General features: G+C 41.5%; 3 protein-coding genes across 3 annotated transcripts; 1 reads left to right on the top strand and 2 right to left on the bottom strand.

Moving 5' to 3' along the window:
• The first annotated feature begins 211 nt into the window (after positions 1 to 211).
• LOC310986181 (phosphatidylinositol 5-phosphate 4-kinase type-2 beta-like) lies at positions 212 to 12,983 on the top strand. Its single transcript, XM_083971995.1, has 10 exons — positions 212 to 844; positions 3,654 to 3,751; positions 5,866 to 5,962; positions 6,081 to 6,233; positions 6,442 to 6,588; positions 7,265 to 7,303; positions 8,299 to 8,412; positions 8,802 to 9,063; positions 9,898 to 10,001; positions 11,811 to 12,983. Exons 1-10 carry the CDS (start codon positions 701 to 703, stop codon positions 11,889 to 11,891), a joined length of 1,239 nt encoding a protein of 412 aa, XP_083828121.1. The 5' UTR covers positions 212 to 700; the 3' UTR covers positions 11,892 to 12,983.
• Positions 12,984 to 14,484: 1,501 nt separating this feature from the next.
• On the bottom strand, positions 14,485 to 18,367 carry psmb3 (proteasome 20S subunit beta 3). Its single transcript, XM_083972700.1, has 6 exons — positions 18,208 to 18,367; positions 16,929 to 17,113; positions 16,261 to 16,368; positions 15,997 to 16,174; positions 14,736 to 14,830; positions 14,485 to 14,648 (listed from the first exon to the last, which is right to left on the bottom strand). The coding sequence occupies exons 1-6, from the start codon at positions 18,208 to 18,210 to the stop codon at positions 14,600 to 14,602; spliced, it is 618 nt and encodes a 205-aa protein (XP_083828826.1). The 5' UTR covers positions 18,211 to 18,367; the 3' UTR covers positions 14,485 to 14,599.
• An 802-nt stretch (positions 18,368 to 19,169) lies between these two features.
• On the bottom strand, positions 19,170 to 24,913 carry cwc25 (CWC25 spliceosome associated protein homolog). The gene is made up of 9 exons (XM_083978518.1): positions 24,761 to 24,913; positions 24,038 to 24,213; positions 23,702 to 23,938; positions 23,545 to 23,614; positions 22,356 to 22,507; positions 22,132 to 22,204; positions 21,847 to 22,052; positions 19,806 to 19,973; positions 19,170 to 19,677 (listed from the first exon to the last, which is right to left on the bottom strand). Exons 1-9 carry the CDS (start codon positions 24,776 to 24,778, stop codon positions 19,566 to 19,568), a joined length of 1,212 nt encoding a protein of 403 aa, XP_083834644.1. The 5' UTR covers positions 24,779 to 24,913; the 3' UTR covers positions 19,170 to 19,565.
• Between the last annotated feature and the right edge of the window lie 350 nt (positions 24,914 to 25,263).

Here is a 25,263-nt window from a genome sequence, read left to right on the forward strand (position 1 = left end):
ATTCTTTATTTAAAGCTGTCAGCCTGTTAAATTGACAGCCGGGTTTTCAGATTTCATACTGTACCTTTAAATTTTCAAAGATTACGGTAAGTATACTATCTACCCTACTTGACCCGTGTGTAATCCGGATTCTGGTCCAAGGTACAGTGTGTATGGAGGGGGGGGGGGGAACCCTGCAGCTCCCTCCAGCGGCCTGTCGGTGGCGCTGTTGACTGCGAGGCGCAGCAGCACAGACGCCATCTTGAGGACACACCGAACGGTGTTGCTGGTGACTGACAACAATCTCAGGCAGCATCATGATGGACTTACTCACCTGCAAGTGAAACGGCGTTACAGCAGTGTCGGCTCGTAGAGGTCACGGGGACAGCAGAGGAGCTGGCCGGCGGACGCTGCACCGCTTCTGGGTTCGTGTTTGCCAGAGAGAGGCTGTGTAGCCTGATGGCCGGCTAGCTGCTCTCTGGACTCACTCCACCGCGGCCTGCACGGGGAGGAGGAAGGGTGGTGACGGCGCAAAATGCTCTACCGCTGACTCCCGACGAGACAGTTATCCTACCCAGAGACTCGCTGCGAGTTGGACGACGAGCACCATGCACTTATAGATTTTTAACGCCCTTAACTTCCCGGTTTTTTTGTTGTCTGTAGTGGCTCTGAACGACAGTAAGCGCCGTCTTGCGTACCCCCCGAATTCCCAGCCGGAGACATGTCATCCAACTGCACCAGCGCAGCGGCTGTCAGCGCTAGCAAAACCAAGACGAAAAAGAAGCATTTTATAGGACAGAAAGTGAAATTATTCCGAGCGAGCGAGCCCATTCTCAGCGTTTTAATGTGGGGAGTCAACCATACGGTAAGTTCATCTGAAATGTCTTGTTGTCGCTGCTGTGCGGTTTGTTTATGCTGCTGTTTTGATTTAGCTAGCCTGCTAGCTTGTTAGCCGACTGCCCTCAGCTGTCAAGGCAGCTTTGACGCTTCCAGTCGCCGTGCAGTTTCTCTAATTCGTGGATATTCGCCAGTGTTTAGCAGTGTGGTGTGTCTGAACGGGGATTTGCTCACTGACTCGGTGCCGAGCCGGGGAGCATCTGTAACGTTACAGCTCCCCAGTCAACAGCAGCTAGCCGCGGCTCGCTGCGCCCAGAGCGTGCGTTTTGCAGGGGTGGATCTCATAAATACTGTGCAGCTTTGGCACGATTGCCACAATATGATCATGCTCACGGCAGATCGTTGCAGTCTTAACTCAAAGCTCATCGACAACTATCTCCAGTCATAAATCATGATCGGCGGAGAGAGTCAGTGTTTGGGAGCAGTGACATGGTCTGCGGCTGCTGGTAGCGCAGGCATGGAGTGGGAGGGGTGTGACAGGCAGCCGGAGCAGCAGGTTACACTGATTTTTTTTTTTTGGGATGCACAGCCCGCAGACTATTGTTCAAATAAACCTGCTCTGGGCTATCGTTTGCAGCTCCTATGCTCACTGCCTAGTATTCAGTTGCTCGCAGTTCATTCCATTACATCAATTCCCTATAAATAGAGCAGAAAATATATCACGTTCACTTCTGGCTGGGGCTGCCTATTGCTATGAAGGGCAGGTTGGACACTGTGATGGATGGAGCGGGTTTGCAGAAGGGTTTTTAAGCCTAATGTGCAATACACCTTCAAGCTGTTTGGTCTGACACCCACACGTTGATTGATGCGTGAAAAACAAGCAGCCTCTCAGGTGAGACTGAGAGCTGAATGTATGCAGGACTGAAACTTTTTTTTTTTTTTGCTTTGGTCTGAACGGTAGAGAACTTGGTATCTGCACTGTGGCGTTTTCAGTGCAGCAGGTTGTTATTTGCTCCCAAGCCATTTACTTGTGTGGGGGGTTTATTAGGTGGTTATTGACCACTCTTTTGGTCTTAATGCCCTTCCCTTGTTTGGTATTAAAGCCCTGCTGTGATAAATTGCCACTGACACAAACTTACAAGTCAAAGATGAAAGTGAACTCAAGAGATGATTCATTTTCAAAAAAGTGCTGACACTGACAGGAGCCACAGCACATTTTGCATTGTGGGAAACTGCCTGGGCTATGTGTCTTTATCGAACCACGCTGATTTCTGCAAGCAACAACTAAACATTGGCTACCCTCTCAAATGAAATGCCACGGACGCAAATAAAACGCAAACAAGCGAGGAAATAATGAAGCGGCTAATGATATGGTTATCACTGCAGCATCTCCCAGTATTCAGTGGGTGAACTTTGGCAGTGGGTGTGTGGGTGCAGCCAGTGTGCACACAGGCCTGGTGATTGGAGGTGTGGGAGGGAAGCTGATTCAAGACATCAAACAGACTTCTCATCAAAGCGCTCTTCTTTCCAGTCAGAAAGTGTATGCATTTTTAATAGTGCCCTAGCTGTGATGCTGGGGGACCTCACTTCCACAAAGTGTCGCTTGGTGTTTAGGTGATGTACTACACCACCTGTTCGATGCTATTAATCCTATGTTATTCACTCCTATATGTTTTTAAATGTCATGACCCCTCAGCATTTTAAGATAAGGGAGGGGTCTGTTTATTAAGGCTGAAACGAATGATTATTTTCATTATCGATTCATCTGTTGACTATTTAAACGATTAATCGATTAGTTGTAATGTTTGGTCAATAAAATGTTAAAGAATGTTGAAAAATGTTTCCCAAACCACAAGATGACGTCCTCAAACGTCTTGTTTTGTCCACAAACCAAAGAGAGACTCAGTTTATTGTCATAAAGGAACAAAGAAACCAGAAATATTCACATTTAAGAAGCTGAAATCAGAGAATTTTGCCTTTTCTTTCTTAAAAAAACTACTCAAACCTATTATCCAATTATCAAAATAGTTGGCAATTCATCTATTAATCGATTATTGTTCGATTAATGGATGAATTGCTGCAGCTCCACTGTATATTACTGCAGGACTTCTTCATTGAGAGCAATTCAACGTTATTCAATGGCACTGCTACAGAGCAGAATCTGAATCTGTTCTTGTCTTGTCAGATGTGCATGTGTTGATACTTGTGTTATGAATCAGAGTGAGAGCTTGGAGTCAAAGTGCAGTTGTTGCACTGGTAAAACAGTATAATTTCCAGTGCTGTAACACTTTAACGTGTTGTGTTTGTTTGTTGTTTTGTTGAATTTCCTCAAAAGGCCTTTGACTCCGCTGTCTCCCTGGCGACAGTGGTATCTGTTCGATCTTTCCCCCCACTTTCCCCTGTGTGGCTATGGACTTGATTATGTACAAGGAGATTTTCCTGAAGTGCATCAGTGCGTGCTTTTGCTCTGGACGTTTTTTTTCAGCAGATAAAGATCAGTGTCTGGGGACTTAGCTGCAGTAGCAAGAAACCAACTAACAGCCTGCTCTCTGGTCCCAAAGTTAATGATTGGTGCCAGTAAACACACGCAGCGATTTGGCAGCGTGTGTATAGGTCACATGAAACTGACAATACATATTGTTTTTACTAATTACAGGTGTCACAGATGTCTCTGTTTGAGTTTAACTACATGATGTTTAGAGTTAAGTTTCTGTTCATATAAAAAGTCAGTATTACTGCTTTGATTTCTTATCAATCATGAATAATGGTGACGTCTGTTGTTGTGCATCTCTGCTGTTTCCTGTCTGACCTCTCCTTTTCTCACCTCTCTTCCTCAGATTAACGAGTTAAGTAATGTGCCTGTACCAGTAATGCTGATGCCAGATGACTTTAAAGCCTACAGTAAGATCAAAGTGGACAACCACCTATTTAACAAGTAGGTACATCACAGCTTATACACTGTTAGCACAGACTGTTAAAGGTGCAATCTGTAATCCAAGTGTCAACAAAACGATGACCCAGCCAGCAGAGTTCAAAACACCTGCTGTCACTCCCAAAACCACCGGCAGGTTGTTGTTTTTCTTAAAGGACAATTCCGGGCAAATTCAACTTGGGGCTGTTTTTCCTAACATTTTAGGTCTAAAAGAAGGAATCTGAAGATTTTCAGTTTGCTCCTGTTTTGCGGTAGTTGTGTCTGTCCCTGCATCGCCACGGCAGCGATGATTGAAGTTCCGCTGCTTAGGCTGTTTACATCCCTCAAAGCTGCAGTTTTTTCCACAGACAGCGTCAGATGGCGACTCAAACATGCACCCAGAAGTTTATTTACTTCAAGCAAGTCAAGAGTTGATATTCCTGTGTTTATGACACAAACGGGAGCTTCCGACTGCACGTGAACACACCGAGCGTCAACTTGGGTCTCGCGCGAGACTCCGCGAGACTTTGAATTAGATCTAGTTTTACAAACATGTCGGCTTGCTTGAAGTAAATAAACTTCTCGGTGCATGTTTGAGTTGCCATCTGACAGAAAAAAATTGCAGCTTTGAGGGATGTAAACAGCCTAAGCAGCGGAACTTCAATCCACTCCCATTCATCGCTGCCGTGGCGATGCGGGGACAGACACAAAACAGGAGCAATTAAACTGAAAATCTTCAGATTCATTCTTTTAGACCTAAAATGTTAAAATACAGCCCAGAGTTGACCTTGCCCGGAATTGTCCTTTAATGGGCATTTGTAGCTCATACAACCCCACTTCAAAAAAAGTAGAACTATCCCTTTAAACTGAGCACTTTATTAAGAACTCCTGAATGCTGAGCAGAATGTCAGCAGATGCTCTGCAGATGCTCTGGTGAATAAGACAAGTCGTTGCTGTACGTATGGTGAGCAGACTGCACAGTGGCAACAGAATAGACAACAGCTGCTTCCACTCAGTGTCAGCCCAGACCATAAATCTGAGGTTGCAGTGGGGACGGTCTCGCCAAAACTGGACCGCTGAAGACCAGAAAACAATGTAACCTGGTCTGTCTAGGCTGGTGATGGTGGTGTAATGGGGTATGGGAGGTTTTCCTGCCACTTTTGGTCCCTTATGTAGCCTCTTTGAGTATTGTTGTTGACCGTGCAAACTCCTTAATGACCACAGTTTATCACCTTTAATGGCTTCTTCCAAAGTAATAAGAACCACAATCAGGACTCTGAGGACACTTTAATGAACTTTAGTGACCTCCACAGTCACTAGATCTGGAGCCAGCAGCATGACAGTATCTCTGGGATGTGGTAGAAGAAGAGACAAAGTCAGATTCAGATTCAGATTGTCCTCATTGCAAAGTAGTAGTAATTAGTAGCCTGAAAAAGGATGGGGATTTCTTTAAAACAGCCAGGTTGAGAATAGTAGAGCTACTGGATGTGCCCAGTGTATGCTATTTGTCCATTACACTGCATTTAGTTTCACCTGGGAGCCCTGTTGTGTCTTCTTGCGTCAATACATATTATCTGTGTTTGTTTCCATGTGAGTGAATGTTGCAGTTGGGCCTTGTCTCTTTTGTGCACATATGTTGTAAAGACCAGATTAACTGCTGTTACATGGAATTCATTCAGTCCAAGTCAAGAGAAACAACCTGCAACAATCATTCATTTCATAAAGAGAAAAGATGTTGTTTTTATTCTTCTAACTATCATGCCTGCTTTGTACTTGAGACATGAGCGCCAAGTTAAAAATGTTCTCATGGGTCAGAATGGCCACAATATTGTGAACAGGTTCCCTGTAATTCTGCTGTCTGCTGACACACTGATGTTGTATGCACATAAACTCACATCAACTTGTTTTATGTTGTATTTTACACACGCAGATGGCACCTGAGTTAGAACAACTAGAACAAATGTATTTGGCAAATGAACTGATGTGTAGCGTGTAACTCATAATTGTGTTATTGTGTGTGCATGATCCCAGCAGATCCATATTAAGCCAACAACTGGTGCTCTTCCTCATTTTGACTGCCGAGCCTTTGTGCTGCTCTGTGTGGTACTGACCGTGTGACTCTGTCTCTTCCCCGTCAGAGAAAACCTGCCTAGTCGCTTTAAGTTCAAAGAGTACTGTCCCATGGTGTTCAGAAACCTGAGGGAGAGGTTCTGCATCGACGACCAGGACTACCAGGTGACGCATTTGGAGCTAAGAGACACAACAACACTTAATGAATGAACTCTGTAGGGGGTTGGATGGATTTTCTGCTTTTGAATTAAAAGAATGTGTCTGGATGTTTTGTGTTTGGCAGAACTCTCTGACGAGGAGCGCCCCGCTCAACAGCGACTCCCAGGGTCGCTTCGGAAACCGCTTCCTCTCCAGCTACGACCACCGCTTTGTAATCAAAACCGTGTCCAGTGAGGACATCGCTGAGATGCACAACATCCTAAAAAAATATCACCAGGTAGAGACCCTCACAGCAGCCTCTGACTGTGGTTTATGTCTAAACATCAGTCTGTGAGAGTGATTAAAACAGTTTCTTTCATTTGGAACATGAACACACACTAGTATGTAAATGTATGTCAGGATTATGTCCAGTTTAAACCGGTCTTTATTATTGTACAGTTGATTCCTCACTCCCACACGTCCTCTTCTCCTCTGACTGTCTTCAGTTTATAGTGGAGTGTCATGGCAACACGCTGCTCCCTCAGTTCCTGGGCATGTACAGGCTAACGGTGGATGGGGTGGAGACCTACATGGTGGTGACCCGAAATGTATTCAGCCATCGCCTCACTGTACACCGCAAATATGACCTGAAGGTAGGATATCTATGTTAGTCGTACATTTGCAACATGCAACCGGTACAATATGATGTCTCAAAGGGCGGGAACCTGAACGGGATGAAATAAGGGGAGGATTACCGTATGTTAGAGGGGGTACAGTTGTTGCAAGCTTCAGATTGTGCTATATTATACTTGTGTTTGTGTATTTGAAACTGAGGAGGTCTTAGTATTGTTTTGCCTACTGATGCATCACCTGTTTCATCCTCTATGTTCTATATATCTACCACTTTTGGCTGAAGATAAACAAGGAGAAGAATAGTCAGACTGAATAAATAGTCTGCTTAGTTTTTTGTTTCAGAAGAAAGAAAATGGCAAACCAGTGACTTAAAATCAGAAAATACAAGTTACTGGAGATTATAAAAACATCTCGGCAATAAGAAATGAAATAAAATAATATTATGGTACACAGTTTCCAGCAATTGGGAACACAGCATACAGACTGTAGGCTTCTTTACCTGCTCTACAAAAACTCCTTCAAGGGACGAGCCTTTCTTCTGCCAAGCAGTCTCTGGAGAAAACAATCTGAGCTTTCTAACATTGACAGATTAAAAAAAAAACAAGGATAAGAAGGTAATATGCTAGCAATCCCACTGATGTGTTTGGAGCGCTTTCAATTAATTCTATTTTTATTCTTACTTTTCCTTGTTTTTAGGGTTCTACAGTCTCAAGGGAGGCCAGCGACAAGGAGAAGGTACGTTTTATTTCCGTGCAGTAACGGCTGCTGACGTGATGGAACCAAAATAAAAAACCCTGAGCTCACCCCCAGAGGCAAACCTGTCAAATGACGGCTAAATAAAGTAGTTACAAGCAAGCAGATGTATTTAAGTTGTAACTTTTGAGGAGACTATGAAAGACCGTTGACCTTGACCTTTGTCTGTGTGTGTTTGCTATAATGTGACAGTTATGAACTGCAATACCAGCTGGTAACTGAACTCTATAGCTATCTCTAATAAGCAACTTAGCAAATACATCAGAGGCCGACAAAGTCCAAGGCTCCATTACCTGAGTCACAGTATAGATCCTCTGCTCAAACATCACTTAGGCAGAAGTGAAAATTGTCCAGTCAGGTTTTTATTTTAGTTAAAACACAGAGTACTTAAAAAAACACTTTAGTATTCAAACGTATGTATTTTTAATGTGAACTCATTGTTATATCGTTTCACTCTCTGAAGCAGTCTACTGACTGACTGTAGAACCTGTACAATAAAAAAGACTAGAATAGGATAGAAATAAAAATAAAATAGCCAAAACACAACCGAATCGAGAAAAGGTGGTTCTCTTTTTTCCTATTTCTATTTTTAAGGGAGTAAAGACCTTTAGTCACGGTAAAGACAGCAAACATTTAAAACAAAATAAATCTTTCTTAATTTATCAAAGTTCAGACATGGCTATGGTTTCAGGTGAAGAACCTGTTCCCTCATCCTGAAAAAAATGTAGCAAGCACAACATGACTGATGTTGATTGGTTGTTTCTCTGAGCACAGTTCACATCTCTGAAAATAAGTCAGGTCAGAAAATAAAAGGTTGGCTGCCTAGGAGCTCTACTTCAAAGTAAGAGCGCATTGTAGGAATGTAGGGGAGTCATAAGCACCACTAAAACACATGACAGTACAGATACTTGTGAAATATACTGAAGTACTGTGCTCAAGCAATGTGCCTGACACCATGACTCTGTCTCTCTCTTCAGGCTAAAGAACTCCCCACTTTTAAAGACAACGACTTCCTGAATGAAGGCCAGAAGCTGCAGATAGGAGATGACAACAAGAAGTACTTTTTGGAGAAGTTAAAACGGGATGTAGAGGTAAACACCGCATATTTTCATATTCATTAAAAATCGAAAGTTGAAATATCACTCACATGAATATTCAGACACTTTCCCATAGCTGTTTAAACAAAAATTACAATGTAAATAGTTAACAGCCAGGGTGTAACAGCGTTGGTCTTGTTAAATCATTGAGGTTATACTGCTGTATGACTGCAGGTTAATATTACACTATGATAACCACACTTTTAAATAAACTAAATTTGATCATGTGTGTGTGATATATTAGGTTGAAAGTGGTAACTCCACATGCCATGTCATGTTGTCCATGAAAGACTGATAAGATGTAACTAGAAGAAACCCAAGATGCTGATATGCAAGCAAAGTGTTGGACTGAATGTTTGTATATGTGTGTTATGTTATGTCAGTTCCTAGCCACCCTGAAGATCATGGACTACAGTCTCCTGGTAGGCATCCATGATGTGGAGCGGGCGGAGCAGGAGGAGATGGACGTGGAGGGCGTGGGGGAGGAGGAGGAGTACGAGAACGACGGGATGAGCGGAGGAGTTCTCACCGGCTCCTTCGGCACGCCTCCGGACAGCCCCGGGAATCCTCTCAACTGTGGCGGGTTCTTCGGCCCCGGGGAGTTCGACCCCTCTGTGGACGTTTACGCAATCAAGAGCCACGACAGTGAGCGTCGTCTTTGATATCCATGTGACAGAGTGACCATAGCTGGAGATTTATATGAAGCATGACAGGATGACTAGGCTGTGGAGGAAAGTTTGTGCATTGCTACCTTCCCCTTAAAGGGATAGTTCAACATGTTGGCAAATTTGTTTAATGCCATAATCCCTATAGTTTTAGGAGTAGGTTCATTACCTTTAATTGTTGGTGCAAGCTGTTTTTAGATCGGCGGGGCAGAGACGTGAGCTGCTCGCCTTTCCCTCAAAACTCATCAAATACACAATCCAACTAAATGCTCTCAAGAAGTTGTGACGGCATGTTCGCCACACTATGAAAACGTATATATGAAGCAAATACTCGGAACAGCTTGCATTTTTGAAATGGCTCCACCCAGCAGCCGTCCACGCATTTACCTCGAAAACAACTCTGTCTTGTAACGTTCCATTATTATTTCAGTTGCCAACAAGAGTGTTTTGAAGTTGTTGGATTGTGTATTTAGTTTGATGAGGGAAACATGGAAATACCGTGCGCCTCTGTTGTGTTAGCTGAGCAGCTTGCGTCTCTGCCCCGCCGATCTAAAAACAGCTTGCACCGACAATTAAAGGTAATGAACCTACTCCTAAATCTATAGGGATTATGGTGATAGGTGAATTTGCCAAAATATATCCCTTTAAGTTCCAGGCTTTTATTCTTTTCACTTCAATAAAACTCCACCATTCAGTCAAAGCTGCATGCCCAAAATAGGAAGAAGTGCAGCACACAGAGCTAAAGCATAGAAGCAACAACAGCTTTTACCAGTGGTCAAAGTCCAGGCTTGTGATGTGTTGTTTTTGTTCTCAGGTGTTGTGAAGAAGGAGGTGTACTTCATGGCCATCATTGACATCCTCACACACTATGATGCTAAGAAAAAAGCTGCACATGCTGCCAAAACTGTGAAACACGGGGTGAGTGTTCCGACCGCTTCATGATTCAGTCATTCATGGCTTCACACAGAGAAGGAAGAAGCACATGGAGCCCATAATAGATGAAAACATCGTTGGTGAAACATTCCTCAGTGGGAACACATGGTGTAAACTATATTTGAAAAGTTCTGGCACATTTTAACCACTGTCTTTTCATGTTTTTAAGAGTTATATAATGTGTGTGTTTTTACATCAAAACATCTCAACAACATATTTTGTCATAAATACTGAAGACAGTGGTGCTCATCAGCAGATACTAAAGAACAGTTTCTTTATGCAAATCAACTGTCAGAAAATTGATCATCTGAAAGATTGATAAATGGATCTGATTTGGTTTGACATATTATAAATGTTCAGTTTTCAACACACGTCTCCATTTAAAGCACCACACCAGCTTCAAAGTAGTTTGCACATTAGCAAGTCAGATTTCCTGTAGACTGCCGAGTTGACAGGAGAAACACACTGTGATAACACTGATTGATTAGTAGGGCTGATGGATCACTGGCATTATTACAACACAGGCTGAGAGTTCTACTAACAGGAAAGTGTATGGGCATAATGAGTAAATGTTAAATAATTTCAAGCAATCACCAGATAAATCTTTAATGGAAACATTAGTTAGTTGCTGGCCTATATATGTGTATATATACACAACAGAGCAACAGGGTTATTCAAGCTGTGTCAGGTGCTTTTAACTAGCCTGACAAGCCAGACTATATCATTAAAATGTCTAGTCTGGCAACGACCGGTAGACCTCGGCTCAATCCAGGGGGCGGGATGAAGGCTGTCTTTCAAACTGCCTCTGCACCAATAGGGTAGCGCTACGACTAATCAGAGCAAAGAGCAGGATGACGTTAGCCTGACAAGCCAATTAAAATGTATGTCGTCATCGCGTTTATTATTATTATAACCTTTATTTAACCAGGTTTGTCCCATTGAGATCCAAGATCTATTTTGCCAGAGAGACCTGGCCAAGAATGACAGCACATAGTTTCAACACAGTCACATTAATTAAAAAACACAAAACAAACGAACAAACAAAACAAAAAACATTTCAATTTTCAAAATTAGTTAAAAGAATTTACAAGATTAGTCAAACATTTGCACTCAAGTAAAACATTTGCACTCCTGAAGCCTGGATGTGATGGAATTTATCATGGACTTGAATACATTCAGAGAGACCAGACTTTGGAGTTTGAGCTCTGATTTCAAACTGTTCCATGTACTCGGAGCAGATCATCTAAAAGCTTTCTTCCCCATTTCTGTTCTCACCTTAGGAACAGTAAAATGACAAAAGTCCTGAGAGCGGAGACTGTAGGCCCTGTTAGTCAAGATTAGAAGGGATGATAAATAAGATGGAATCATCTCAAGAATGGCCTTGTAAATCAGCACATACCAATGGCTGAGCCGGCGCACATATAAAGATGGCCAATTTACTTTACAAGACACAATGAGTTAGAGCTCCACAGTTTGTAATAAACCTAAGAGCACCATGATACACACTATCCAACATGTGGATTGAATTCATATATAACACAATCACCGTAATCAAGCCCGCCCAACAGATAGAGCGATGTGATTGGTGAACACAAACAGTGTTCGAGACTCAAAAAGTTCCTTTGGCTCGTTTCTAGACCCACCTACGGAGCAAATATATTTGCTGCCGCTAGGGTGCGTCTAGATTTCTAGGCTAGCTTTTAACCTTATAATTCCACAAATACAATTGAAATCACAAGTATTTATGTTTTTATATTGTCTCATATTTTGCCTTTTGTTGTTGTTGCTTCTCAGGCGGGGGCCGAAATCTCGACAGTGAACCCAGAGCAGTACTCCAAACGATTCTACGAGTTCATGTCCAACATCTTATCATAGACTCATCTCCACCTCTCAAGTCCAGCTAGTCACTTCCCGTCATAGATCAGTCAAATACCACGCACTTAACTCTTCTCTCTCACCTCAGCTTAGGTTCACCCCCCCACCTCCCCCCCTCCACTTTCCTTAAAAAGAACTGACCAGTATCCTCCCACAGCCAGGACCAGTCTGGCGGAGTGGATGCACTGAGCCTGTTACACTCTTCCACTCATCATCATCATCTCCCTGGTTCTCTCATCATCCTCCGCAAGGAGAACTTGTGAAGCCCCTCACACCGAATTTGGATCAACATCCCGATAATCTCCCTGTCTTTTTTTAAATTTATCTGCTCCCCAGTCCTCCTCAGCCATCTTGTTACTCCTCACGCCAGCACGGAAACTGTCTCACTAATGCCTTGAATGAGTGTGTCAGCTTCAGCGGTTAACAGTTTGTTAGTAAAGTCTCTTCGGTTTCTGTTCATGTTGTTGTTGTTCTTATGATTTCTAATAGACAAAAACACACATACAGTACACACAGATGTGAGCAACACACGTACAGATGCAGAATGGTCAGATTGCATGACAAACTTCTTGGATAGTCGCCATCAGGCTTCTCTCTCAGCAACAACAAAAAAAAAGGACTGCTGATAAATTGGAATGACAGGGGATAAACACATTAATATATAATGGTGTATTAAGTAAATGAATGCAATATCAAAAATGCATGGCTGATGTGTACATGAGACTCCACCAGTAAGTTGAAACATCAAACCACTGAAAATTAGCATCTGAGTGTTATGACTTAAACAAAAAAGGAAAAAAAAATTGGTGTTTGAATGTTACGTTGCCATATTGTTTTTGAATATTTTTGAAATTTTAACCGTGAGCTTGGTGGAGGTTGGTCTAAGAGAAAAAATGACATTAAAAGGGGAATTCTGCAGCAAATACTTGTTTTATTACCATGAGGATCATTTTTATATCTTGTTTACATTAATGTAGCAATTTTGTGTTTGTATACAGTATTGTTTTGTTACCAACAGACATTAGAGAAAAAAAGGTTACTTGAAAATGATTCATTGCATATTAAAGGGAGTTTTATCTTGTTTTTGTTGTTTGGCTTGGTTTCTTCAGGTTTAGTATTTTCAGTTTGTGTCACGTGTTAGCTGTGACAGAATGTAAATGTCCTGATCCAGTCATGTAGATTAAAGCAGGATTAAGCGATCCGGTCGTTTTGGCTAATGCTGCGTTCCAGGCAGGCTTTTGAAACCGTAAGTTACAGCTTCAAGTCACGACTTACGACTTTGTAGCGTTCCAGGCAACCCACTCGTGTTTTTCCGACCTGTTTTACCTGTGAAAGTCACTATAACGGCCACTCGTAACTTCCGACCCGTGAACTCGCACCAGATCGAACTGGTACGACTTCACAGGTCGGAAAAACATGAATTACCGGCTGCCCTGAACGCACCATAACTTCTTGTCAGCCAACGGAGTTAGCAGCCCCCGCCCTCGTCATGGATCTATTGGTCCTCGTCCCTACGTCACCACATTCACGCGCATCCCTTGGCTGCACACACAGCTCTTCATGCCGTTCTCTCTCCTCATTAGATCAAACTTGTAGGATACAAGAAAAGTTTTCTCCTCGGCGCAGAGTGACTGACAGACCCGTGTTTCAGACCAAACACTCTATGTAAGTGATTGTTGTCGGAAGATAGAACTATTTAAGACTTATATTAACACAAAAATATCGCTTACTTCTGCTTTAAGTTTGATACAAAATTTATCAATGATGTTATCTCCATGACAACTGACCAGGCGATGGAGTTGAAAGCACCAGGTAAAAGATACTGAACAGACTGTTTAGATCTTCCTGTTTTTGTCATAACACCACAAAGATACTTGGGTGAAGTACACAGTTTAAAGATTCACAGTCTTTTAAGAACGGTTTAGGACTTTTTAGCCTATGTTAGCCCCTCTCTGACGTCTATAAAATTATTTGAAATCGGCTCCTGACTGTCATTCCCTCAGTCTCTCTCTACTATCCTATCAATTAAAGGCAAAAATGCCCCTAAAAAATCTTCAAAAAACAAACAATGTAACTGAAATCTGTAAAGGAAGCTTTAAAAATGTTTAAATGTCTGTTTTGTTGTACGGACAAAATCAGAGTGATCTTTTTTTTGGACTAGTTATTTTCTCACTCTGGGTGATGGGGGGTATTTTTGAAATGATTGGCCCGAGTTCAAGAAAAATTAAGGATGTGAAGCCTTTTGATCCCTTTGTTGTTGTTTTTTGAAGTGACGATGACTTAAAGGCTCTTTGACAAAATGTCACAGATCATAGCGAGCACAGTTTTTAAAGACAACTGGATGCCTCTGCACTGAGTCATCAGTCTGGTGCAACACAATCCATGAAAACTGAGTGAACGAACCCACAGAGCTTGTAACTACTGCTCAGCTCTGTAATAACGACGATGCACGAGGAGAGGCAGCCCGTCTCGGGTCTTCTAACCCTCCTGCCTCACCTTCTTATATTAAATCCAGTTGCCACATGTCGGTTTGCTGCAGGCAGAGGTGGAAAGGAAAGCAGCAGAGATTTTCTTAAACAAGACATGAATCAAGTTCAACGTTTAAACCTAAGTTTATTGAACAATATCAATAAGAAAAAAAAGGAACAAGCATTGTTTATTATTTTTATACAAAATGTGTTGGTCGAGTGTGGGGAGAAACAGACGCTCTAATCCATCCTGGCCTTCAGGGTTCGTGTGGTGATCTTGTCTTTCTCACTGACAAAGAAAACAAAAGGCTGTCAGTCACTGAAAACCTGTTCCACCTAAACCTCTGCATGCCGCGCTTGTTATTACTCTACTTACATGACATGTACGACGACTCCCATGCCAGACACTGCGTCCCTGTCCACTGCGTTCAACATGGCCTGGGAGATGGTCTCAAACAGGTCATCGGGTTCCTGCGGAATCAAACAAGTTTCTCCAATTAAGTCATGAATTTGAACTCATTTAAACTTTAGATCACCTGTGGGCAGAATAAATGGTTGAAACAGTCATCCACCTCACTACTGTTGAGACAATCTATCTCCAATAAGTAGCCTCTTTGGCTCAAATGCCAAAAAAACAAAATAGTCAAAACAGATATATAGACTATAGAAACAATCTAATCTAACACGCTTACTCTCAAGCCTCAAATTTAACCATATGGAAATTAAAAGTAGTTTCATTAAAATGTATGAATCTGGACCAGAAAATGGCTTAAGAAAGACTGATATTTTTGAAGAGAACTGGTCGAAATGGCTCAGCTACGTGTCAAGTGTAAGACCCGATTCCATATAGATCACAAAGATAAGGCCAAACCCTTTAATAAGAAACGTTTTTTCCCCTATTCTCAAATAGCATCTTTATATTTTAATGAAAGATGTGCTTATGTTTGACTACTCAATGAACAAATCCTCCCCTTGTCATGTTATGTTGTATGTTTTGTGGCCAGTTGGCACATATGTGTATATTACTAACAGAAAACGAATAAAAATTAATACAAATTTTTTTTTAAAAGTATGAATCAGGGCAATATATATGTAAACTGGGACTAACAGTAGTTTAGCACTCAGCAAACAAATACAGTTGCAACAGGGGGGTTCACACTAGGGGTCAACTGATGATCGTCATGTCCGGTAATATCGACAATCAGCATTTGCCATTTATTTCACCGATAACCTATAAAATACATTTATTCTAAGACGCGCTCCTTTGAGCCAATCAACAGAAGCAGACTGATACTGTACAGTACACTTCAGTTTTTACTTTATTGATTTTATAAAAAATTCAGGGAGCTACTTATTTATTTATTTCAGTGAACTTTAATACTGCTGGATCAGCACTTTTTGTTTTAATTTATTGCTTGAAAGCATTTCAACCAAGATTTGTGTTGGAGTTTGTGTTATTCAGTCTAATCCCTAGGTGTGTTACTCAACATTTTGACACCAGAATTTTCATTTTTACTGCAAATGTAGATCAGATTTAAATATTGGTTATTTGTTTCCTTGATTACTGATAAATTCTTGGTATCAGACCTGAAAAAAACGTATCGGTCAATCCCTAGTTCAGACTTCACACTACTTACCATGTCGGGCTCCCACAAAGATTCACACATGCCATACATCTGCTCTGAGCAGGTGCCGCTCACGACAAAGTCTTCTGTCACCATGGGGCAGCCAATCAAATCCAGGGAGCAGATGAAAGGCTCAAGGGTTTTGGGATCCAGTCCGGCGATCACCGGCTCAATGTAGTACGGCCCAAACCTGGAGAGTGGATTGCACGTTATATCAAGAGTTTTTCACCTTTGGTCCAAACACAAGTGGACACATTTAAAGCTGAGCTCACTCACCTCTTCTCATACAGCAGGTTGGACACCATACTCATGAAGGTCTTGGGCTTGATCTGACGGCCCTCCTTCAGCTCGTACAGGTTCAGTCTGAACTTCAGCCTCTGGGATCTACACACAAGGCAGAGACATGCAGTTCATTCATCAAACAGAAGCTTCCTATTCATCTCTGCTATTTCTGGATTTATCTATTAAGACTTCTACTGTAGGCTTCCGTTGTTTTCTGAGAAGAGTAGGGTTGCAGCTTATTTTCATTATCGATTAATCTGCCTATTATTTAAACGATTAATCGAATAGTTGTTTGCTCAATTAAATATTAAAAAATGTTGAAAAATGTCAATCAGTGTTTCTCAAACCACATACTCAGTTTATTGTCATAAAAGAACAAAGAAACCAGAAATATTCACATTTAAGAAGATGAAATCAGAGAATTTTGACTTTTTTTCTCAAAAATAGTTGACGATTAATTTAATAATCAATTATTGTTCGATTAATCGATTAATTGCTGCAGCTCTAGAGACAAGCATGTTGTAATGTTGAACTTTGGATGCAGACTTCTTTTAGTTAGTTGGTATCACTATTAGATCTGAAGGTTGTCTGTCTTTTTGTTAAATGTAAATTATGACCTGAATGAATGGAAGGACTTGAAAAAAAAAAAGCAGTACACTTACACTGTCTGAACATCGGTGGCTAGTCCAGCCAACCCAATGTACAGCCTGTCTCCCATGGGGAAGATCTTCTGGAAATCTGTGGTGACCATCTGAGCCTGGATGCCAAATCTCCGGTCTGCTGCTATCGCCACGCAGTTCTTCCCTCGCATGGCCATGACGGCCCCTCCGTTATAAGACATAATAGACTGGACAGGATGGAAAGGAGAGATGCATCTCAGTCAGCGCTGAATCTTTCAAAGGTCAATTCATCGATTTGTTCACAGCAAAGTTCTCAGCAGTAGCTCTGATTTGCAATTCATTGACATATATTTAAATATCAGTTTGGACTCTCTGGGATATTGTTAATAAGTACTTCTCTTGTAATAACTTATTGCTGGTTAATTAAGAAAACAACAGACATGCACTGACAAATGCTGTAATTCAAAGCCATGCTCTGAATGACAAGGAACCACGACACTACAATAAGGACTTCAACAGGAGGCAGAATGTGAGATGCATGGAAAATAAGTTGCTTTCGATTTAACCTCCTTTGAAACATAGGTGAAACATTTAAGCAGTGTAAGATATTGTCCACCAACTAACATAATGTGCCGGATGTTCATTACATCATAGAGGCATGATGGGGCATATGTGAACGTGCATCAGTTATATAAAATAAGGCACACTGGAATTTATTAAATAAATACTTGTAACATTAAAGGTGTTATGTACAAATGGGCGTTAAATGCACACGTCTGTGAATAACGTTGAAGTGAAAAAGAAAACAGCATTAGTAAGTTGTTTAAACTGTATACAGCTAGCTGCTGATGAAGCTTCAGCTCATCATCATCAGGCTGACAGGGAAGCGATGCTCACACAATGTTCACATGGTTAATTTAACAGCAGCACCTGTTACACACGACTTCTTAAAACTAAATGTCCCGAAAGTGAATCCAGTAAGGTAAAGCTTTACTAAATGTACAAAATACAACGTTAGCTCATGCGCGTGAGCACTTAGCTTTAAAGCTAACACCGGCCACAGTTAAATGTTATCATTCTGTATCATTAGGCGAAACATTACTTCAGTTTACAGTGATCTACATAAATCCTGCTCACTACCCAAACCTGACGTTAGACCAGTTTTTAGAGCATTTTATCTACGTTAGCTTGATACTCAAGATGTGTTTGAGCTAACAACATTAGCTTAGCCGAGCTCCTGTAATTGTTAGCCTTTGTGGGTCGTTTTACACCATTCTGCACAACAAACTGTACAATATGATCTACTGTGTATCGGTCTTACCATTGTGGCGGTGTTGTTGTGTGTTTCTAACAGTAGGAACTTGCAAACTCTCCTTAGCTCCTGTGTGAACCGCCGCTAGCTTCCTACAGTGACTACACGATTTAGAAACACAGGAGCCAGGCTAACTTGATTTTACTACGTCATCGCTTGCCAAGCGGTGATTGGTCGGACGTACGTTAGTCAGAGCACAACGTCGCTGTCATTGGAGGATATGAGCGGTGTTGAACGGCGCATGCATAGTTTGGTTGAGATGTGTTAAAGCGAAATCAAAACCGGGAGGTTTCTCAAAATTGCTCGAGGTGCGTTCACTGATGCGCTGCCCAGCAGTCCAACCAACACTCTGCTTTTGTCTCACATATCAGTTTGTGCCAAGCAGAAAATACCGAAGAATGATGGTGAAACATCACGACAGCTAATGGGCAACCTGCTCATACTGCCCCAACTGTAACCACTCAACTCAATGAACAAGACAATGAATTTGGAAAGAAATTAAGTCCCGTCCTGACCAGTTCTTTTGATGAGGTTTGAACTTCCTCTTGTGTAATATTGTACACTGTATATTTGTCTTAAAAATTATATGAACAGTGTAATCTTTCATATATCTTTTTTTTTTTTTTTTTTACATAAATGTCTAGTTTGTCTCTTCCTATATTTTGTTTTTTACTCTTGCTTGTCTGCTGTAGAGTGAATTTCCCTCAAGTGGGATAAATTACGGTTTCTTATTTTATGTCTCTGATTTAAATGATCATCATCTTCACATCCTGATTAAACAAGCTAAAAACAGATTGATTTTATGTAACCTGGACATGTTTCTCTGTTTATGATAAGGATGGTGATGATTATTATGATGTGAATACTTGGTTTAGTTCATGCTTTGAGGTTTCTTTCATCAAGCAAAATACAAAATGTGCCAACACAGGCTTGTTTTATGAGGAAAACAAACAAACAAATATTGGAGCTCTGGAAATATTTTTATTCCCATTCCTACTCACAGGAGTAAACTAAGTAACAAACATTTTACAAAAAAACATTTGAGATAAAAGCAGGTCCTGTTGTATTGTAAAAAGAAAAATCATATACTGTACAGAGTTCAGATTATATGAACATTAAAGGGGCGCTGGTTGACCAGAAAACATCTAGAACCGATCAGCCATGACAGGCTGTTTATAGCTGTCTGAAATATAAATTATGTTCCCATTGTGGAAATTAGCTTTCAGAATAAAAGTCAAACAAATTCCCTGTTATCATTCCACTCCATCCATCCTACTGCCTCGATAGATAGATAGGTCAGACAGATAGGTGAGTGGATAACAATTCTTTGCAGTGAGTTCATGCACAGTGTGCTACGTGTGTTGTCTTCATCTCCTCATGAAGTTGTCCATTGAGGCTGCCGTCCTCTGAATGGAGTGGATATTCCTCTTCACTCTGTCTTCTACGGAAGAGCTGGCGGCGCTCTCCAACTTCATGTCACTGAGAGAAAGAGAGAAAGGTGTGGTGTTACACGCATGAGATTTTAAAAGGAAAAGAAAGTGCATTAAAAACAGAACAAAAGACACGAGTCCTGAAAAGACACAACGGCCTGTTGCTCAGAAACTTACTGGATGAAGCCGGCATGGCGGTCTTGCTTGACATTTTGTTCCCGCTGTCTCTCCTGCTCCTCCTGCCTCTTGTATCTCTTCACATTATCCTCCCTGTCCTCATCCCTCTGCTTGGCCTCGTCCATCATCTCCCGCCTCTTACGCTCCAGGTCTTCTGCAGAGAGTTTCCTACACAAGACAGAAAATAAATGTGAAAAATGACAATGAAATCGAGGAGTAGGAGTAGTATTACCTTTCAAACAACATTTTCTGATTCAAATAATCAAATTTAAATGGTCAGAACAGTAGGGGAGAGTGGGGTAAGTTGAGCCACTTTTTGTATTCAGGATCACTACATCAAGACAATTATAGTTTTGTTGCTAACTAACACATCTGCATATATTTCAGGATGTTTTGCATCCCTTCAAATTAACAGAATGAGTAAAAATATAGCATGTTCAAAAAAAGTGGTCTTGTGACTCAACTTACCCCATGAATGGGGTAAGTTGACCATAGGAGTGGGGTAAATTGATCAACCCACCCCCTTCTTTCCTTCCATCCATCTCCTACCTCCCCCTTTACTTAATATTTCATCTGTCCAGGTTACAGGTGAACACAAACTGCAGGGACTTCCTGCTGAGCCACCAACTTTCTGAGATTTGGGGAGTTTTGCAATTACGTGGCATCTTGGGAAGAATCCCAGATATTTTTCTTTGAAAGTAAAGTTTGGCACACTATAAACAACTTTTCCTGTTTATAGGAACATACTTACCGTAATCACAAACATACAGAATCTTGATTTAATCATTTGGACATATACAGCCAAAATATATTCACTAAGTGTATAGGATAGGTGGCTCAACTTACCCCTGGCCAAATGGATCAACTTACCCCACAGCTACCTTAGCTTGGGTTTATTACTCCCACAGCTAAAATTGTGCACTTTCACAACCCATGTATAAAACAAATTTACAATAATCTCTTTTGGTCTAAACACAATTCTCATAAAACTTATGATCGACAAAATTCACTTGCGAGAGTGAAAAATTATTTTTGGGTCAGAAATATTAAACCAATTTACTCACGTGGTTCTAACCTTCACAGACTCCATGAAATGATGCCTGCCTCCCAAATATTTGGTCACACGCTAATTTTTTCCTATAGTTTCCTAGAAACAAGGGGTGGGTCAACTTACCCACCGACTCATCTTACCCCACTCTCCCCTACTGATTTTGCAAGTCGAGGAACTTTTGTTGTAGGTCTGGAGCGCTTCGTCAGTCTATGATTACCGCCAGAATTTCAACAGCATTTAGAGACTTGGTGCTTGCTTGGTGGCTCATGCTCCAACACTTTAAATCTAGTTGGTAGATAGAATGAGACTGAGAAAGATTCCTGAAGGCGGCCAGTATACAGAGGCTACAGTCCTCGCTGCAGCCGGTCCGTATCGTATTCCGACTCGGGCGACCCTATGCTGCGTGTCATTCCTCCCCTCTCTCTGCCTCCCCATTCCCTGCCTTCACTGCGCTATCAATTAAAGGCAAAAAGTCCCAAAAGATATACTTAAAAAAAAAAAAAGATTCCTGAAAATATGAATTTCAACCACACATGGACAGATGGAAGTAAAGTTTCAGGGGTGTATAGGGGAGGGGGGAGTTTGATAATTTAGTTTCTGATCTTTTCTTATGTGCTAACTTAGGTTGATTATGTCCTTCATTTACATGCTTAGTTTTGTTCTGTTTTTATTTTATTTTATTGTGTGTATATGTTTGTAACTATGGTGGGTCACATTATAGAAAATAAACTTACCAAAAAAAATCTAGTTGGATGTATGGTTTTGAAAAAATTGAGCTGCGATCGCACAAACTATGCATATACCATGGCAGCAACATTATAGGAAATTAAACACTAACATTATAATAACAACATTACATGAATGGTATAACTCCCTATGATTGTAATGATTTAAATGCACATGCTGTATAATTCAGTATTGGATATCATATTTGGCATGATCCTTGACTAGTGTATTGTATACACTGTCTGAAGCTCTGTGAACTCATACTTAGACACGTTGTTCCTCTGTCTTTGGTAGCGCTCTTTCTGTGGGCTGGAACCTCTGGGCTCCACCTTCCTGTCGCTCCGGTGTGAGGAAGAGGAGGAGGAGTGATTGTCCCTGTGGTTCCTGTGAGGCGACCTGGTGCGGCTCCTCTCCCGGCGCCCTGAGTGGTTAGAGGGAGCAGAGGAGTGGTGTTGTCTGCCGGCAGGGATCTGAGAAGAGAAGAGAAAAAGGTTAGGACACAATATCAAACCATTCAAATGGAAGGTTGCGTCTGTGCTGCGTACTGACCAGTAGGCCGTAGCCTGGAACATGATGGGAACGAGACTTGTTGTCTGATGAGGAGCGGTCTCGTGAATGTGAGCTGAAAACAGAGCAGAGACAGAAATAGAAGCAACTGAATCAATCTCCTCCATGTCCCAACACAGTCATGAGTGGAAATCCCATTACAGACAACATGGTCCTTCAGCATGCATGTAGTTACACATAAGTCATTGTACGTTCCAGTTATTTACCTGTGTTTCCTCTCGTCTTCCTCTTCTGAGCTCGAACTTGAACTCCTCCTCTTGTGCTTCTTCTCCTTCCTCCTCTCTTTGTCCCCTTTCTTCTCCTTCTTGTCCTTCTTCCTCTTCTTTTTCTTGTCTTTCTTGTCAAGATTCTGGCGCAGCTGTAACAAAAGCAAACATGAAAAAAATAAATGATTGAGAGCTTCCATAATGAAATACAAAAAAATCATCTGAAAGGAAACTTCGTCTTAATCGATATACCAGTGGTTCACAACTTTTTTTTTGGCTCGTGACCCCATTTTGACATCACAAATTTCTGGCGACCCCGTGATCGCGGCCGTATTTTTATATGCTGCATTTTATTTTAACTCAATTTATATTTGAGAAAGTGAAAGTATAGAATACAGTTGTTTAAGATTGTATAAGGTGTTTTTAATCATAATTTAAAAAAAAAAAGTAAGTTAAATAAATATTTTTATCAGTAATTATTTTTTAATCAATTACTAGACATTTCAGGCGACCCCATTTGAATTCCTGGTGACCCTACGTGGGGTCCCGACCCCAAGGTTGAAAAACACTGCAATATACAGTTATTACAAATAACAACATTAAAGCAGAAGTAAGCGATCCGGTCGTTTTGGCTAATGCTGCGTTCCAGGCAGGCTTTTGAAACCGTAAATTACAGCTTCAAGTCACAACTTACAACTTTGTAGCGTTCCAGACAACCCACTCGTGTTTTTCCGACCTGTTTTACCTGTGAAAGTCACTATAACGGCCACTCGTAACTTCCGACCTGTGAACTCGTACCAGATCGAACTGGTCTACGACTTCACAGGTCGGAAAAACACGAGTTACGGGCTGCCTTGAACCCACCATGACGTCTTGTCAGCCGATGGAGTTAGCAGCCCCCGCCCTCGTCATGGATCTATTGGTCCTAGTCCCTACGTCACCACATTCACGCGCATCCCTTGGCTGCACACACAGCCCTTCATGTCGTTCTCTCTCCTCATTGGATAAAAATTGTAGGATACGAGAAAAGTTTTCTCCTCGCCTCGGTGCAGAGTGACTGACAGACCCGTGTTTCAGACCAAACACTCTATGTAAGTGATTGCTGTCGGAAGATATAACTATTTAAGACTTATACTAACACAAAAATATCGCTTACTTCTGCTTTAATTCACATGAAAGTAGTTATTACCATTTCTTTGATTTTCTTCATCTTCACTGGGTTAGTCAGGACCTCCCTCTTCTTTTCTTCCTCACGTTTCCTTGAGAACACAAACAAAATATCAGTTTATTTACCACCACCACTGAAACATCATCCAGCAACAACCAGAAATCACACAGAGACTAACCTGATTTCAAAGAGCGGGTCCTCCCTGATCTTGGCAGCCAGGTCGAGGTTGGAGGCCGGAGTGGCGGGGTTGAAGATGGATCCGGGCAGGAGGCCGGTCTCAGCTGACGGACCGCTCTCTGGCTCCTCGTATTGGTCGGTAATCTGCTTGTCAATGGGACGTCCAAGGAGGTACTCGTCTCTGGACACCTGACCTGCGGGGCCCTGGTACATCCAGTCCAGCCGGTCATCCTTCTTTCTGTCATCAACCCACAAATACAACATCACTCAGACACTATGCTTTTTCCTTTAACCAATACAACACCATTGATGATGATGATGATGAGAGAGAACTAACTTGGCAATGGTACCGCTGTCCTCCGCATGTCTGGTCATTTCTTCTCGGGACCGTTCCTCTTTCAGCTCTTTCTGGAGCTCCTCAATCTTCTTGCGTTCAGCCTCATATTTCTGTTCAGCTTTCCAAACCCGCTCAATGTTTTTCATAGTCTGGGGATGCCAGCTCTTCTTCAGGTTCTGGTTGAAGACAAATTAACACATCTTATCAAATCTGTCAGGGCTTAACACAGCATGCTGCATTTTATTTGAACTCGATTTATATTCGAGAAAGTTAAAGTATAGAATACAGTTGTTTAAGATTGTGTGTGGTGTTTTTAATCATACTTTTAAAAAGAATAATTAGTTTAAAAATATATATTTTTTAGCAGTATCAATTACTAGACATTTCAGGCGACCCCATTTGAATTCCAGGTGACCCCACATGGGGTCCCGACCCCAAGGTTGAGAAACACTGACTGGTTAGGTTAACAGGTAAAGTAACCTGGGTTGGCTGGTTACGTTAGTTGTAACTATCCGTGTAAAGTTTTGCTGAGCTGAATTGCAGCCTTTTACAGTTCCCAATAGGTTCTGAGTCGAGTTGTGATGGCTATGTAGTAATGTAATCAATACAGAGACCAGTATCTTTATAACACCAAAGTTATGTGTTGTGTGATTATGTGTGAGTGGTGTTTGTTTTTATCAGACTCTAACGCGCTTCATAATAGTTGAGACAGCTCGTTCTTACCAGGTCGCCTCCCCCCATTTTGAAAGATGAGTCGATTCAGTCCAACAAGAAGTAAAACTGGACACAGACACCGGTTCTTTACCGATGAAGAGCGGAACAGTCCGAGTTTAAAGCTAGCTAGCTAGCTAACGGAGCCTCTACGGCTTGTGTTTGAAGTACTTCCTGTTTTGTCTGATTCACTTTCCGGTTCCAGCTCATGGTGCCTTCGCGTGCCGGGTGTAAGCTCGGACATTTCATTTGCACCGCCGTGTAAAAGCAGTCAAGCACATGAGTCAACGTGACGCGGTAGGCTAGTGGTAATTGGTAGAGAAATGACCAAGTAATGGTAAACTGTTGTAAACCATAATAACCTACATTTAACAGTAACTCACTTATTCTATGTTGCTATTTTTTTCTATAGCCTATCAACTGATTAAGAAAAACTATGGGGCAAAAAAAGAGAAAGGGATATGTCAATTTTTGTTATACCTGCATCTTTACTGTAATGAACCAGTTACAGTCTT

The sequence above is a fragment of the Trachurus trachurus genome, assembly GCF_905171665.1.
Source record: "Trachurus trachurus genome assembly, chromosome: 1".
In the NCBI taxonomy this organism is placed as follows: Eukaryota; Metazoa; Chordata; class Actinopteri; order Carangiformes; family Carangidae; genus Trachurus; species Trachurus trachurus.

Excerpts from the sequence above, each read along its gene's own strand:
- cwc25 (XM_083978518.1), bottom strand. Across the intron at positions 22,053-22,131 it reads TTCCAGGCTACGGCCTACTG|ATCCCTGCCGGCAGACAACA; the intron begins GTCAGTACGCAG and ends TTCTCTTCTCAG. Across the intron at positions 19,974-21,846 it reads CAGAGGAACAACGTGTCTAA|GAAACTCTCTGCAGAAGACC; the intron begins GTATGAGTTCAC and ends TGTCTTGTGTAG.
- LOC310986181 (XM_083971995.1), top strand. The coding sequence starts at position 701 with ATGTCATCCAACTGCACCAGCGCAGCGGCTGTCAGCGCTAGCAAAACC. Across the intron at positions 3,752-5,865 it reads GACAACCACCTATTTAACAA|AGAAAACCTGCCTAGTCGCT; the intron begins GTAGGTACATCA and ends CTTCCCCGTCAG. Across the intron at positions 7,304-8,298 it reads AGGCCAGCGACAAGGAGAAG|GCTAAAGAACTCCCCACTTT; the intron begins GTACGTTTTATT and ends CTCTCTCTTCAG.
- psmb3 (XM_083972700.1), bottom strand. Across the intron at positions 16,175-16,260 it reads AACCTGCTGTATGAGAAGAG|GTTTGGGCCGTACTACATTG; the intron begins GTGAGTGAGCTC and ends TCCACTCTCCAG. Across the intron at positions 14,649-14,735 it reads GGAGTCGTCGTACATGTCAT|TGAGAAAGACAAGATCACCA; the intron begins GTAAGTAGAGTA and ends TTTCTTTGTCAG.